We start from the raw sequence: 16545 nt of genomic DNA on the forward strand, positions 1-16545 counted from the left end.
ACAATTCCACGCTCATTTTCTATCTTTCTCCCCTCCACTTTCAGGCTGTGGTGACAAAAGCGCTGCTACCTTTCCCCACAGTCGCATTTTCTGAAGTTCTGCTCTAAAAGTTCCCGATTTAAATGGTGGGTCAAGCAGCCTTCCACGCCACGACACTCAAAAGTTTTTAAAAAACCAAAAATCTGGACGCCGCAGCCAATCTATAAAGGAATCCCGGTGTGAAAGCGGCAGCCTTCTTCCCGCCCTCGCGTATGTGACGTCATTCAGAGGGAGGGAGGGAGGAAGCCGCCATTTTGTTTGTTTGGCTATTTGATAACGGCCAAAACCGTCATATTCCTACCTGCTCGTAGCCGGGAAGCGTCCGGGAAGGTCACCTTTGTGGAGGGGAAAAAAGGTAGGTGTAAATCGGAGCGTCTTTGGGACGATTCCACGGTTTGGGAGGGGAAAAAAGACTCGGAGCTCCGTTTGGGGGAATGAGAGGGAGAGGAAATCGACGATAAAAGTTGGTGTAATTTCAAAATTTATTTTCTTCCCCCCCCCCCGCGTTACTTCCACAGCAGCAAAAGAGGTTTCCCCAACCCCAAACCCGATGTTTTTCCTGAGGTTCGTTGTTGCAGTTCTTACGCTAAAAGAATAGAAAACAAACGACGTGACTTAAATTTAAATATATAAATTTAGATTTGATATATCGGTATGATCCACATTACGCCTAAGCAGCCATTCCGCGACTAGAGAAATCAGTTTATTCAGGCTTATCTGGAGATGCTAGGGAGCTAAATATGGGACTGGGCGGTCAACTATGTACTGCACCTTTTATGACTGCATATAAAGTATCTTTAAGCATCGAATAATCACAGCCGAATGAGTAGTTTCGAGATAGATACACCCCTCTTTGCATTAGGATTTCACCAATTGCCAATAAAACAGATGCACAAAAAAGATGGTAATAGAAAGTCAGTTTAAAAATGAGCATCCTTGCATTTGATGCTGAGCAGCCACTGTCTTAATATGCTATTATTGTTTGTTGCATTGCATTGTCAGGGATGCCTGTTGCCCCTCTCTTTCCCAGTTTAAGCTGGAACATGCTCTTCAACAAAAGGTAATGAGATATACAGTAGGAGCAGACAACATTGATTTTCAATGAGTTTACACATTACAGCAAACCTTAATGGGATACAATGCTAATGGCATTCAAACAATGTTAAGCTATGGTTTATGAATAAACCATGATGGCTGTGTTTACAGAACATGCCATTCCATGTCAAGTGGTCTGGGGGGGGGGGGTCCCTGCTTGACCATCATGGATTTCAATGAAATTTTGTGTGAACATGCACATATGTCCCCAATGAACATTGGTAAAGTATTACGTGTGCCGATGCAATACTTGGAGAGATATAGGCATTTGTGTGACCCCATACCGCAGCCTTCTACAGTATGAATGACGTTCCAGCAACTTTGAGACATAATATCTCCAGCAATATTTTGTTGAGAGAAACAAAATTTGGCCATCTTGTACAGCTTTTTGTGCTCTATTAAACAAAATAATAAAAACATTCTCATGAGCGATCTCCATCTAGATAAGCAAAGTTGGCTGAAAATAGTGTGGCTCAAAAAAAGGTTAAAGTTTGGCTTTTTATATCTCTGGAAGGAAAGGTATGATAAAGGTGAAACTTTGTGCGTAATAACTTAGCAACACAAGGTTTTCAAATATAAAATTTCATCCTCCTACCATTTTCCAATAGTTTACAAATTGAGTGTATAGTTGACGTTTTTTATAAAAACGCAAAAATAGGTATTTTCAGTCCACTTTTACAAAAATAGACTTTCTGGAAACTCTGTTAAATCATTCTCATTAGAAACAGCATGTTTCAACCCCCCTAAAAAAGTAGGATTGGTTTTTCATCGCTGACATATCAAGCCCTAACAATAGGGACAAAGTTAAGAACATTGCTATGGCAACGCCATGTACGTCAGCATGCATTATTTAATATTGTGCTGTTGTAATTTCATTTATGCTGGAGTTTAAAGTGTGTAATTCATTTCTTGCATGTTATATTAATCTGTTAAGTCTACTAGCGGTGCTTCTACACTAATGACCGGTTAACTGTGCTGTAAGTACTTTAGTGACGCCACACATTAACATGTTGCGGCTATAGGATTCTGAACTGTACAGGTATATTTGTCCTATTTCTGTCATAACATTAGAATCTTATGTAACTTCTGTGTTTCAGATTTTGCAGTAATACATTTTACATTATTGCAAATTTCCATAATATGTAAAATGGATGTCGATGAGTCAACTGGCAATCCTACTTTGCCCAAATGCGTTATTGGAGAAAAATTGTCAACTTGCCACCATGGTTCATTTTATTCCTATGAAATTGGGCTGCATTATGTGCACAGTTTGTCCACCAAAGAAAAATTACTCAGCAGTCGGAGGTTGAGCTCACAGATGATGACCAAATCTGCTTGCATCACAAAGTGATGTATCTGAAAAAGTACGGCATGAAGCAAAAGTTGTCCTGCAACCCATTTAACAAACAAAATCATGTAGCTAAACATGGGCTGCCGAAAGTTGATCTAGCCATGTCCAATGATTTAACAAAAGTGGCAAAAACAAATGTGAAGCCGGATCAAAAGATTTGTTCCAGGTGTAAAGCCAAATACGTTTCCATGGTCCAAAGCATAGCAGACTCTTCATCGTCGGATAATTACGATATGGACATTTTTGGACACTGTTAATAGAAGTTTGACCAATTTAGGGACTTTTCCATTAAAAATTCAGAAGTTGAACATTAGGGATTAAATTGGCTATCCGAAATGAAAAGTTGAACATGTGCAGAAAGTGATAGCAGACAAAATAACATTAGTTGCTGGAGTAGCAGCTGAAGATATTGGGCAAACTAGCGAGTCTGCTGCTAAGGAATGCCAGTCATGCCAGGATTATGCTGACCTAATTGAAGACATGAAAATGAAAATTAAAATATCCGATAGATTGACGAAAGTTCAATTATTGACTTTGGCCCCAAAGAGTTGGTTGATATCTGTGACACCAAAGATGTTTGGCGTTTCAGAACATATGGTTAAAACAGCGAGAAAAATAGAGAGGCATTTGTGCACTACCAGATGCAAAAGTTGGCAAACCACTGCCAAAGGAAATTGCCGAGAGTTTGAGATCTCTTCGAGGATGACAAATTTAGCAGGATGTGCCCTGGCAAAAAGGATTCTGTTTCCGTTTGTCTTGATGGCGTCAAGGTTCACAAACAAAAGTGGTTGCTACGTGCTATCTGAAAGAATTGTATGTGGCATATCAAAACAAATATGGTGCTGAAATTGGTTTCTCCAAATTCTGTGAACTCAGACCAAAGTGGTGTGTCACCGTCTGTGCTCAGGCACACATTCCATCTGCCAGGCACACATTCCATCTGCGTGTCCACCATTCATCAAAATGTTAAGCTTATTCTACAGGGTGCCAGAGAGAACTACAAGCTGGTCTTGGGAAAGGCAGTTTACGATCTGAACACCAAAGAGTGTATGTTGCAGTGATGCAAAAACTGTCCTGGTGAAGAAGCACTGATAGCGCATTTGGATGAAATATTCGAGGACTGGGATTTGGAAGAATCAATAGAATTCAAACGATGGGTTCATACTGTCCGTGAAATACTGGAAACAAATGTTCTCACTGTTGACGGCTTCATTGAAAAACTCGCTAACAAAATTTGGAAACTGGCCACCACTTCGTTTCAAAACATCAAAGCAAATATTTGAAGTCGTTGAAAGCTGGCTAAAAGAAACCAAACTGATTGTACTGATGGATTTTGCGGAGAATTAATCATTTGTTCTCCAAGATGCTGCTCAAGGCTTTCACTGGGAGAATTTGGAAAATCCATTCATCGCTTATTATGTTCATAAAGATAGTGCACTGCAAATTGTCAATTGTTGCATAATTTCTGATAATATGCAACATGATAGAGTTTCCATGCACGTGTTCATTCGGAAGTTGATTGAGTTTTTGACGACTAAAACTAAGATTACAAGGATATACTACTTTAAAGATGGTTCAGTGGCGCAATACAAAAATTACAAAAATTTCATCAATCTGCAATCACAAACATGGTTTTGAAATAGAGGCCGAATGTAATTTTTTCGGCACGAGTCATGGCACTTCATGCGATGGAGTTCGCGGCACGACTAAACATTTGGCTGCTCGAGCCAGTCTCCAGCGACCATCAACCGACTAAATACTGAGAGATCTGTTCAACTTTTGCAACAGAAACATTCACGGAATTAAATATATATATATATATGTTCCGAAGGAAGAAATCGAAGAAAGCAGAATGCTGCAAGAAAGATGGAAAGTTAGCAGCTCAATAGCTAGCACAAGAGATCATCACCAGTTTGTGCCAGTTGATTCAAATTCAATTTCTGTCAGCAAAGTTTCAAATGACACGATTAACTTTATGGCCAAAATGTCCAATACCGTCGATGCAAATTTAAAATTGGTCGACATATTTCCCAATTGTTATGTTGCCTGCATTTATGACAAAAAATGGTGTGTAGGTAACGTTGTGGAAATTTTGATCGAACAAAATGATGCATGGTAACATTCATGCATGGGCTGTGCTCATTCATTTTATTGGCCTGAAAGACAAGATGATGTTGGGTTCCAGAACCACATCTTATTTGTGTGCTTCCAGCGCCTTTGGTTACATCATCAGGTTGACAATATCAATTTCCAGAAGTGGTGCTAAAGAATGTGGCACATAAATTCAATAATAAATAAGCAATCGTTGGAATTTGGCAGTTCATACGAACAGTACGGACTTCGGCTTGGGAAGCATATAAGATACCCACTTTAGGCTTGGGAACCTAGGATAAGCTGCCCAATTGTCGGCTTGGGAACCGGACAGATACCCACACAAGGCTTTGGAACTTTGGGGAAGAAACCAAACTACAGGCTTGGGATCCTGAACCAAGAAATCCACCCGTGGCTAGTATTGCACAGCTACTGGACCTGCCCCCTATGGCGATGGGGTTGCTGGTTCAAGTGCCTGAACTAGTAGTGACAATGTCACCATGGACCAACGCAATATAATAGTAGTAATGATGTCTATATAAAACAAACAAGATGAAAAACTAACAGAATGCATGTGATGTAGCAACGTCCTAAATTTTGTCCCTATTGTTAGGGCTTGATATGTCAGCGATGAAAAACCAATCCTACTTTTTTAGGGGGGTTGAAACATGCTGTTTCTAATGAGAATGATTTAACAGTTTCCAGAAGGTCTGTTTTTGTAAAAGTGGGCTGAAAATCCCTATTTTTGGTGTTTTTATAAAAAACGTCAATTTTACATCAATTTGTAAGCTATTGGAAAACAGTAGGAGGATGAAATTTTATATTCAAAAACCTTGTGTTGCTAAGTTATTACGCACAAAGTTTCACCTTTATCATACCTTTCCTTCCAGAGGTATAAAAAGCCAAACTTTAACCTTTTTTTGAGCCACACTATTTTCAGCCAGCTTTGCTCCAAATTATCTAGATGGAGATCGCTCATGAGAATGTTTTTATTATTTTGTTTAATAGAGCACAAAAAGTTGTACAAGATGGCCAAGTTTTGTTTCTCTCAACAAAATATTGCTGGAGATATTATGTCTCAAAGTTGCTGGAACCTCAGTTATACTGTAGAAGGCTGCGGTATGGGGTCACACAAATGCCTATATCTCCGCAAGTACTGCATCGGCACACAACACTTTACCAATGTCCATTGGGGACATGTGTGCATGTTCACACAAAATTTCATCGAAATATCTGATGGTCTAGCGGGACACTTTTCTAAAATCAGACCAATTGACATGGATTGACCCCAAAAGCAGTGTGATCATGCTTATAGTTCAGGGCTGGGAGCTATGGATGTGCTACATATACAGCTTACTATATATCCTGTTTCATTGCCATATCAATATCACATTGATATGTGATCATATTTGCTTTCAACGTGTAGAAGAGCAGACAGCTTAGTGTCTTGAAATCTCTTCCTCTCCAGTTTTTCTAATCCTCAGTGGGCAAGAAAGAAAGGTCAAGTAAAGAGAGATTGCCCACATAAATTCCTTGCTTTCCCCTCCCCCCATACTACAACTTGCAGAGTGAAGAGATTGTAGAGAAAGGGATTTGAAAGGAGTAAATTTCCAGCCCTAAGACAATCTAACCTAAAATATTTTTAATATGTATTCTGTTTCTTTGCCTTGATAGATAGCATATTGGGTTCAAGTGATGAGGAATGGTAGGGAATACAATAAGTGGGCAGAAATTCTCTTGCATTTAAATAAATGATTCTGTATTTACAGATTTAAATATTTTTTGTAAATTGCTCTTTGTTGTAACTCTGAAATAAGTCTCACTGTCTAATGAGGTTTATTTCCACTAAATAGAAATTAGAATATAACCTTACTTTCATTTGCCATATTCAAGTAAAATCAATTCCTATTGAAATAATAGTCCATTTTGTCTTAAAATTTCAGATTGTGCTTTTAATTTGTTTTAAATTTTCATTAAACTAGCATGTAATACTTTTATCTTGATATATTTCTTTTAAAAGATGAAGCACTCAAAACAAGCTTGTTATCATGAAGAAGATGACAGAGGAGAAGAAAAAACTACAAATAGCCGAAAGCATAAGAAGAGGTCTCATAGTAGTGAACGAAATTACAGACGCTATAAATCACTTAAAACTGCAGACAGGTACTTAACTATAATTTTCTTAATTATAAATATGGTACAGAATAATTATATAAATAATTAAGCATTATAAATAAGGTTTAAAGAGGTGAGAACTGCTCTCACCTTTGTGGCCTTCTGGAAGGGTATTAAAACTTGGCTTTTCCAGTTGACTTGGGCATTGCTTACCACTGGAAGTAGTTGATGGGATAAAAAAAGCTCATCCCTGTGCTATCCATTTCCTTGGTTCTAGATTTTATATCATTTTTAAAAACGTAATTGTTTACCACCATAGGGTCCAGCTTTTTCAGATGGTGTATCACTATCATCAAGGTAGGCGGAAGCATCCTCTCATGCCAGGATGAATTCACCATTCACATATCCAACCAGAAGGGAAATGGATTTAACAGGCAGCCAAGTTAACAGTCCCATATTCCTCAACTGTCACAGGATTAAGCATTCCCAAATAATAGGACATGGCCATGCTTCAGCAAATATGACGAGACTGCCTAGTCAGATTCTAACTCAAGGTCCTATACCAATAAATCCAACATCTTTCTGGTGGTGGCTGTGTAAGACAGCACCAGCAAGCCAAAAACAATCAGTCTGGCCATGAAACAGAACTGATAGAACCTTCAGATCATGTTATGACTACCCTGAGATAAAAATTAGATCTAACACGTGACTATTTCTGTATACTGCATCCTTTAATGATTTGGATCAGGTATATGTTTTAGGTGGTCCTGAACCATACGTCAGCAGGTAAAGTCTCCAAAGACTATCATTTTTGGAGATTCCACTACTAATCCAAAGACAATGTTAAATAGCACAGGCTATGCAGCAGTAAAAACTCAGTACTCCCTAAGGCCCAACTACAACCACTCTTTCTCTCCACCATTAATTTTACCTTCTCACACTTACCCATTCCCTCTCCCAGGTCTTGGGAAGCAGCTAAAATTAACTATCCACAGTAACAGTCAAAACATCCTCAATTTAACTGTCAATCCACAGCATCGCCTCAAAGTGCAAACTTCAGCCTTGCTGCACTGAGCAGCTGAAAGGCAGTTGCATAGCAAAATTAGGACTAGGGGCTACCTAATGAATCTCACTCGAAGGATAAGCAAACAAGTAATTCACATAATTCATAATCAGTTTGCATAATTCATTATCACATGACGATAGTCACTGGAAGGTTTTAAAAGGATATTGAATACATTCGCAAAGAACATGCTTACTAGAGATTACTAATGTTGAAGACTCAGTTTACTTCCAGGTTTGGGACAACATTCCCATATATGATATAAGGGAACAATGGTAGGAAGGGAGTATGTATCCGTCTTCTGTTTGTGAGAACAACAGGGACATCTGGGTTGCTATTGAGAATGAAAATGTTGGACTGAAATGAGCCTTACATTGATCTGCATAATATGTGTGACGCATCCGGCCCGCACGGGCCCTGAGTTTAACACCTCTGATTTAGAATATCCTCAGGTGAAATGAATTATCTAAGTAGTTCTTACGTTGCTCAGCATAAGTAATCCTCATATACAGGTGGGATAGTTCATTGATTATGACTTTTTTTATAATTATAGTAATTGTTGTAATTGAAATTTCAATTATGTCTGCTTTTTGTTTTCTTACTAATGCCTTGAACTTTGAATTGCTATAGTAACAACTTTCATATCGGTGCTCTCTACTTAAAGAGCTTAATACTCTCATTTCTATAATAAACAGTATATTTTTCATCTGAACTTTAAATAAAAAGGAATCCTAATAAAATATTGTGCATTTTGAAAGTTTATTAGAATATAGAAAATATTACTGGTGTGCAGAACATTTAAAATCCAAGCCATCTCAAACTCAAAACAGCTCATCTGATTGAATCACTGTATTTGTTTGAATTTGAAACAGATGTTTCACATTCGAAACAGGATCTTCTGATTCCTTTGGAAATATTTTAAGCTTGAATGCTCAAGCATGGTATAGCTGTTTCGAACATGAAAGAAATATTTTGAATTTGAAAAATGCCAGGATGGAAATATTTTGCACACCTTTATAAAATGTACTTGTTTTTAACTTCTTTTTTGAAATGGGGAAATAATGTAAATATATTTTCAGTAACTACTTGGATGATACATCCACACATGAAAGAGACCATCATGACCGAAGATATGTTGAGGAATATCGAAATGACTTCTGTGACGTAGATGACCATAAGCATTATCACAGACATTATGCAAAGAGCCATTGTCATCATATCAAATCTTCTGGTCAAAGTGGAAAAAAGAATCATAAACGAAAGCATAAGAAACACAATCCCAGCAACAGCTCACATTCGGTATGTATGCTTTTAAAAAGAATAATAAATATATTATTGTTTTTAGGTTACTTCGAGGAATATTAGATTCTCTGGATATAGTTGGAAGATTTGATATGAAGTCTGCATTTCATTTTTATTATTTCTATATTATTTCTGTATGTATGCATGTAGATTCTACTTTAATGAAGGGTGTTAACTATATGAGTTTTCATTTGGCTTAATTTGTCCAAAACAGGAAAACTCGGATTTGTTGCCTTTTGTCTTGCAGCTCAAAAAATAAAAATAGCTGTCTTACCCTTACTTGAATTAGTCTTACATCATGGTGAAGCAACCCTGTCTAGCTTGTTCCTTGTTCTTCAAAATGGATCTGTTTCAGTGGAATTAGTTTCTTAATACAATGTCTGTAATGAATTCATCATGTTTCTATGAAATAGTTTCAAGCAAATATTAAGCATTGGATGATTTTATTATCAGAGAACGAATCATTTCAACAGTTAGCAAGATCTGAATATTTTACAAATAATAAAAGTACTTTTATTGTATACATTCAAATTTAAAAATGTTGAGATGCAAGACTTTGTTCTTACAGATGTATATCACCAGAATATTACACTGAATTTTACAAATTTTACTAATACTTTTCTCTTTAGCTGGTCTAATTATGGAATATAAATAGTTGCATGAATAATATATCAATAAATATTAATCGAATTACATTTTTAAAAAAATTCAAGAAGTTCAGACCTGTTTTATAAAGATAAAAATGACAAAAAATTGTTTTTGACTAGCATATGTAATTTAGATTTTAATCTTAGTTTCAATCTTCTGGTAATGTAAAATTTAAGAGACAAAATTGTGTTGTGTTTCTGTTGTCTTGCAACTTTAAGTATTTATCTGAAAATCTGTTCCTTGCCATGTTTTTCTTCTGTAACATAAACTGTGCCCTGTGAATTTCTGGGGACTGAATTTGAAATTGCTCCTGCCAACTGTTCGTGGCCTGGTGCGTAACTGAATGCCTGAATATCCCCGCTGAATGAATTGCGTAATCTACCCTGAATTCACTCTGATATATTGATTGGCTGGACGATCTTGGTGCCGTTTCCAGAAGAGCCATCGAAAGAAAAGATCCAGGAATGTAGAGGATGATGAGGAGGGTCACCTGATCTGTCAAAGTGGAGACGTACTAAGAGCAAGATGTATAGAATATTTTTCAACACTTTTAAAAAAAATGTCAGCAACACATCTGTTTAGAATAGTATGTTAGATGAGAAGTGGGGGCGGGGCTAAGAAAGCTTCATTGCTCTCTTTTACCTTTTGTTTTGTCTTTGTATTCTATTTCTTTTCTTTTCTGTACTCTTAAATATTGCTGTTTAAACAAACACAACAGTAAATAAAGCTTAAAGTTAGATTGATAGCTAGATAACTATTTTGTGACACCTATCCAATAAAAATAACACATTCTGAAGCAGACAGTAAATGTTATAATGATAGACTTAATAGTGTTCAGCTTTATTCAGCTAGTTCAATAACAGCTGGAATTCATTTCTTTTCTTTTTTTTAGATGAAGTTATCACTACTTTAGGAGAAGGCGCCTTTGGGAAAGTTGTAGAATGCATTGATCATCACATGTATGTATCCTGTTTCTCAAAAGAATTACTAACTGAAATGTGTTTATATGATGGTAGAAATCCTTCTGCACATGCTATTAATTTAAGCAAGTCAAACTTCCGAAAAATAGTTCAAAAATAATTATATGGTAGCCAACTATAATAATTTATTTTTTTCTGCATCTTCTGCACTGAGGGTGTAAACTTAGCATGATAACCAAATTTTTTTAGTTCAAACCATAACTCAGAAAAGTCTTAACAACGCATCATGCCAACCCCAAGCTACATGTAGTCTTAACTGTCTTATTATTAAAACTTTAATTTTAATCATTTGTAGTTTTTGGCCTTTTTAATATATTATTTAAACCCATTCTCTTTACTATTATGTTGATAGATCCAACCAAGAATACTAGTCCATAATAATGAATTAAACTTTAAAAAAGCATAAGGCAAACAAGACGAGAGGTCAGGTATTTATTAAGGGGCCTTAATAAATGCCTTGCAGTCTAGGCTATGGGACTTGAGGTTCTGTTAATTTATGCTGAATTCAACTTTACATGTTGAGCTTTGCATTTTCAAGCTTAGGAATTCTTTATTTTTTTATTTGCTGTTATTAAACAGCAGCCAATGAAGCCAAACTCAACTTCATTGAATCCTTTTATTGATTATTTTAATAGACTATTGGATTATATGTTTATGGTCTTGGTGATTGGTGATTGTAAGGAAGATGTTTATTCAGATTGTTGAAAGGCATGTAAAAAATAATTTCTACTAAGTTGCCACTTTGTTTCTTGTTATATCCTATTTTTTAAGAGAAAATTGCTAGATTTCTTTAAAAATTAAAGTATGATATGATCTCATAGTTGGAAGATACGGAGACAGTGTTAAGTTATTTTTCCTTTGGCTGAACTTCCATAAAATACTGCTCAAATGCTTTAGAAGACTCCGGTTCATTATGAGAAATAATGCCGAGTTACAAAATTAGTATAAATTTTCTTCCCCGCCAACCCTTGTCTTGGGGGTGCAACATCTTGATTGATCAGTATGTAATCATTCTTGTATTATTTTGGTAGGGTTTGATGGTGATATGTACAAAATGACCAGATTGTAATATCCGAAAAGGTTTCAAATATTATTTATATACAAGAGAAAAGAATGTTCTAAAGTTATACTTTTGTTAACTGTTGTACAATATTTTAATATTTCTGAATCAGGGCATGCTAGAATTATATGATCCCATCTATCAGTTACTAAGTATCAGATAATAAAGGTTACAGAGGAATTTGTCTTATATGCTTGAAAAAGGCTGTACTTAAATTGCAGTATTTTATTTCTTAGGAGAAAAATGCATGTAGCTATAAAAATTGTAAAAAGTGTTGGTAGATATCGAGAAGCAGCTCGTTCAGAAATACAAGTATTGGAGCATTTAAATACCTTGGATCCTAGTAGTACATTGTAAGTATAAATTGAAACATTAATACTATGTTTTAAAAAATAAATAATTTACTGTTTTATTAATCCCTTGTTTTGATCATGTTTTTATTCCCTAGTCGTTGTGTACAGATGTTGGAATGGTTTGAACATCATGGTCATGTCTGCATTGTATTTGAACTCCTGGGACTCAGTACTTATGAGTTTATTAAAGAAAATAGTTTTTTGCCATTTTCTATTGAACTGATTAGGAAGATGGCTTTTCAGATTTGTCAGTCCATAAACTGTAAGTATATTTAATAATTAAAGAATTATTTATATCTAAAATGCTATACAGGAATTTAAGTATTGAGTTCCTATTTCTTTTTCTTTTTCCAGTCTTGCATCATAATAAGTTGACTCATACAGATCTAAAACCTGAAAATATTTTATTTGTAGAGTCTGATTATATAGTAAAGTACAATTGTAAAATGGTAAGTGTTAAAACACACTTTTCTCTTGGTGGTTCCTACGCATTTTTTATTCTGTTCAATGTATTCAACTGCCATAACATTTTTTTAGTATGAGATTCCTCTGTAAAATATTTAGTAAGACCACAATTAGTAAAATCATTGCATGAAGCAATGGAGTTCTTTAAGAAGTTTATTACTTTGATCACAATATATTTCAATTATAAGAGATCAAGAAATACAACTATTTTTTTAAAACTTTGTTACAGAGGCGAGATGAACGGACCCTGAAAAACACAGATATTAAAGTTGTAGACTTTGGTAGTGCAACATATGATAATGAACATCACAGCACTTTAGTCTCTACGCGTCACTATAGAGCACCTGAAGTTATACTTGGTTAGTAAGAATCCTTTTCATACATGCATTTATAATAAGAATGGTGTTATTATTCCTATCCTTTCCTCTTTTCAACCTGAGTATCATGAATTAATCAGAATGTTGTGAATTGTGTTACAGCACTTGGTTGGTCTCAGCCCTGTGATGTCTGGAGTATAGGCTGCATTTTGATTGAATATTATCTTGGTTTCACTGTCTTCCAGGTATGCATATAACTTTTTAGTTATAATTCTAGAGTTAAATGAAACATTGAATCTCCTTTGAAATGAAATCTTATGGAATGTGGGTAAGATTATTTATCGGAACTTTATATCATCTGAGATGGGTGGCATATATATTTAATAAATAAATCATATTTAGAGGCCAAAATTGCTTACTTTAATATAGTATGACTGAATAGTTCCAGCCTTACCTAAATGCTTCAGTGCTGTGGTTATTATTCTGGAAGTAACCAATTTCTGAGTATTTCTGGCATGGTCAAAAGACTCTTGGAACATTTACAAAGAGTTCAGAACAATCGGTTACTAAAACGAAACAATCACTCTGAATTCCGAATGTAAAATGTTATGCATACCACTAAAAAAAAGTGCACATTGAATACAGGTAATAATTGCTTAGCAACCATACTTGGTACCCACAACTCCATTGGTAAGTAATGTCTTCTTCATTGTCACCTCTTGTTGGAAGTGGACTATGAAGCATGCAAGTAGTGGTCACAGGTCACTGAAAAATTTTGATAACATAACCATGGGGATTCTGTCAGAACCATTGTATCTTTAAATGGTCTCTAAACGGCAATTATTCAGCAAAGACTATTTATAAAATATACAGTTGAGGAACACTGTATTCCAGTTTTTTGCATGGTTCAAAGTTCCAGAACCTTGGAGACTAAACAGTTGTCCTTTTTCTGTGGAAACCTGCTGATGTGGGCAAAAGATATTCTGATTGTTAATGTTTACATTTTGGTGTATGCTTCATTTCTTTGGGCTGCTTTTGTTTTTTGCAGACACATGACAGTAAGGAACACCTGGCAATGATGGAGAGGATACTTGGGCCTTTACCAGTGCACATGATTAAAAAATCACGGTATGCTTATTTTAAATTGTGAACATGTCTTTTACAAAAAAGATTCAAAGAAAGCTTTTTTGGGGGGGGGGAGGAGAGATAAAAATCTGTTATGCTGGTAATATTTGCATAGGTTCATAAACTGTGATTCTTTTGTCTGGTTTGATGCAAATAAACTGCATGTTTGTGGATACGACCCATTTTCCTGGGCTTCGTTTTCTCTTTGCATGAGCAAAGAAAACCAAGTAGGAATGAATGTTTTATTGCCACATCCAATCCCTGGCTTGTTGCATCAAATAAATTAAGATTGCAAGAGCAGCAAAAATACGTTTTTCCTAAACCATCCCAAGTTAAGATTTGTGAGTTGCAGCCAAACAGATTGAAGAAGGCTGCCCCTGAAAGATAGAATTCTTAATCCGTTCCATTTATCATATACTAAAATGTATTGTTAGAAACGTTCTTGGGCAGAGCAAAGTTTCCTTTCTTTTCCAATGTTAAGACTACATGCTTAGAAAAAAATATCTCCAACTGCTGCCAATAGGGCAAGATAGGTGGCAAATGAATTTAACAAATAAATAAATGATCTTGGGAATTTTTATTTCCAAGTTAAAATACACAGCAATTGTTCTGGGTGCTGGGTACCAAAATAACTAGCTGTGAATTAAAGTAGGGGTAACATTGGTGACTGTTTTTTTTTAATGGACAAATTAATGTTAGTTGAGAAAAGTAGCTGAAGCATATGTGCAACCCTAAAAACAAGCATCAGGAAGAAAGATTAAGGAAAGATATCCCTGAAAGGAGCTTGAGAAAAGGAAGAGTACAGGAGCACTTAGAGGAGAAAATATAGGTGTTTGAAATATTTTGAATTTGAAAAGAGCTGAGTTTAGAATGCATTATTCAAAGTTCAGACTTCATTGTTTCAGCAACTTCAGAAAGCCCTTTACATTCAAAGCAGTGGTTTTTGAGCTAAAAACTCTTTTGAAGAAACTTGAAAAAAATTAGTATGGTCAAAATAATGCATTTCAAATTTTAATAGATTTGTACATCTCTTTTGTACAATTCACAAATTTTGTAAGCACATAGGAGTAGCCGCTCATCTTTTACTGCCTTACATGCAAGGCTGAAGTCGAAACAGATATTTATGTATGCTTTGGGTATAAATGAATTTAATGAATTTAATGTGGTAGGATTGTATTAAGGGTATTATAAATACTGAAAGAAAATGAAGCATTTATGTATTTACTTATGAATTAATAAATTATATTTGTAAACTGCACAGTCATACTGCTAGCCCAAAAATGAAGATTGGCAAGTTATAGTTAGTCTTTTTATATGTAGGAAATGTTACTTTCATCATAACCAACTGGACTGGGATGAACAAAGCTCTGCAGGCCGTTATGTTAGGAGACGATGCAAACCACTAAAGGTAAGGGGGGGGGATTCTTGCTCCATTTAATGCTGACGTCCTAAGAGAATTTTTAAAAGTCAGCTTTTCTCTCTTTTCCCTAGGAATTTATGCATTGTCATGATAAAGACCATGAGAACCTTTTTGATCTCATCCGCAAGATGTTAGAATATGACCCAGCCAACAGAATAACTCTAGATGAAGCCTTGCAGCATCACTTCTTTGATTCCCTAAAAGCTAGATAGCTTTTCTTGTCTTCCTTAAAGGAAATGGACTAGGTCTGTCAACATCTGTTGTGAGATGTTGTAAATAATAAATTAATTTGTACAGTTGTTTCTGTAAATATAACCGTTACGTGTCTATACTGATGCTCCTGTATTATCTGGTTGAACAGTTACAGCTGATCATGGATGTTATCATGTAAACATTAAAGGAACATTTTTACAAGTGATTGTACTTTTTTGAGTTAAAGATGCAGGCAATAATGGACTTGGAAACTGTTAAACAATGGTGACATTAGGAGCAAGAGTTTTCAGAGGACAGTCAATATTTCAAGAACATAATTTAACAAGATAATTCAAAATTATCCTGCTTCTCCAAATTTTCACATTGAGGCTTACATTTTAAAATATTACAATATTTTATGTGATTCTTAGATTAATTACCTCTATATTGCAAAAAGTACTACAGGTAATTCTTACATTAAGACAGTTCACTTAGCGACTGTTCAAAGTTACGACATAACACCACCCACCAAGTACTTATGACAACAGTTATGAATATTGCAGTACCACAGCAGTCATTTACCCTTACGAACGACCGCAGAGGCACTGCAACATTTGCCCTGCCTATTCCCTACCCCACCCCACCCCCATAACCGGGTCTCCACAGGCACTGGACCTGTGGAGACTCGCCTTGCAAAGATCTAGTGAGCTGTCTCCTCTCCAGCCTCTCTGCCACCGTTTCTTTGCTTTCTCTCAGTGCTCCAAAAGCAGAGTGATCAGAGCAGAGGAAGAGGGGTACGAGCACACCCTGCTCAGCTTGCAATCTCCCTTCTAGGCTCTGATCATCTTTGTAAAAAGCCTTTGTTGCCAAAAACAGAGCCCGGAAGGGACGCGCTGGCCCCTCCCGGGCTCTGTTCTTGCCAGCAAAGG

At 35.9% G+C, this 16545-nt stretch overlaps 1 protein-coding gene across 5 annotated transcripts; it reads left to right on the top strand.

Annotated features, from left to right (window-relative positions):
- The first annotated feature begins 305 nt into the window (after nucleotides 1-305).
- CLK4 (CDC like kinase 4) lies at nucleotides 306-15838 on the top strand. 5 transcript variants are annotated; one of them, XM_070933884.1, is made up of 13 exons: nucleotides 306-394; nucleotides 6597-6739; nucleotides 8834-9053; nucleotides 10141-10231; nucleotides 10597-10663; nucleotides 11981-12097; nucleotides 12193-12359; nucleotides 12452-12546; nucleotides 12792-12921; nucleotides 13042-13124; nucleotides 13928-14007; nucleotides 15325-15412; nucleotides 15496-15838. In XM_070933884.1, exons 2-13 carry the CDS (start codon nucleotides 6597-6599, stop codon nucleotides 15634-15636), a joined length of 1422 nt encoding a protein of 473 aa, XP_070789985.1. In that variant the 5' UTR covers nucleotides 306-394; the 3' UTR covers nucleotides 15637-15838. The 5 variants fall into 5 exon arrangements, with proteins under 5 accessions (XP_070789985.1, XP_070789987.1, XP_070789988.1 ...); XM_070933885.1 differs by lacking the exon at nucleotides 306-394 and adding an exon at nucleotides 1054-1099; XM_070933886.1 differs by lacking the exon at nucleotides 11981-12097.
- The last annotated feature ends 707 nt before the right edge of the window (nucleotides 15839-16545 follow it).

The sequence above is a fragment of the Pituophis catenifer genome, unplaced genomic scaffold (genome assembly GCF_029215685.1).
Source record: "Pituophis catenifer annectens isolate HBS135680 unplaced genomic scaffold, rPitCat1.0.hap2 SCAF_2, whole genome shotgun sequence".
NCBI lineage: Eukaryota > Metazoa > Chordata > Lepidosauria > Squamata > Colubridae > Pituophis > Pituophis catenifer.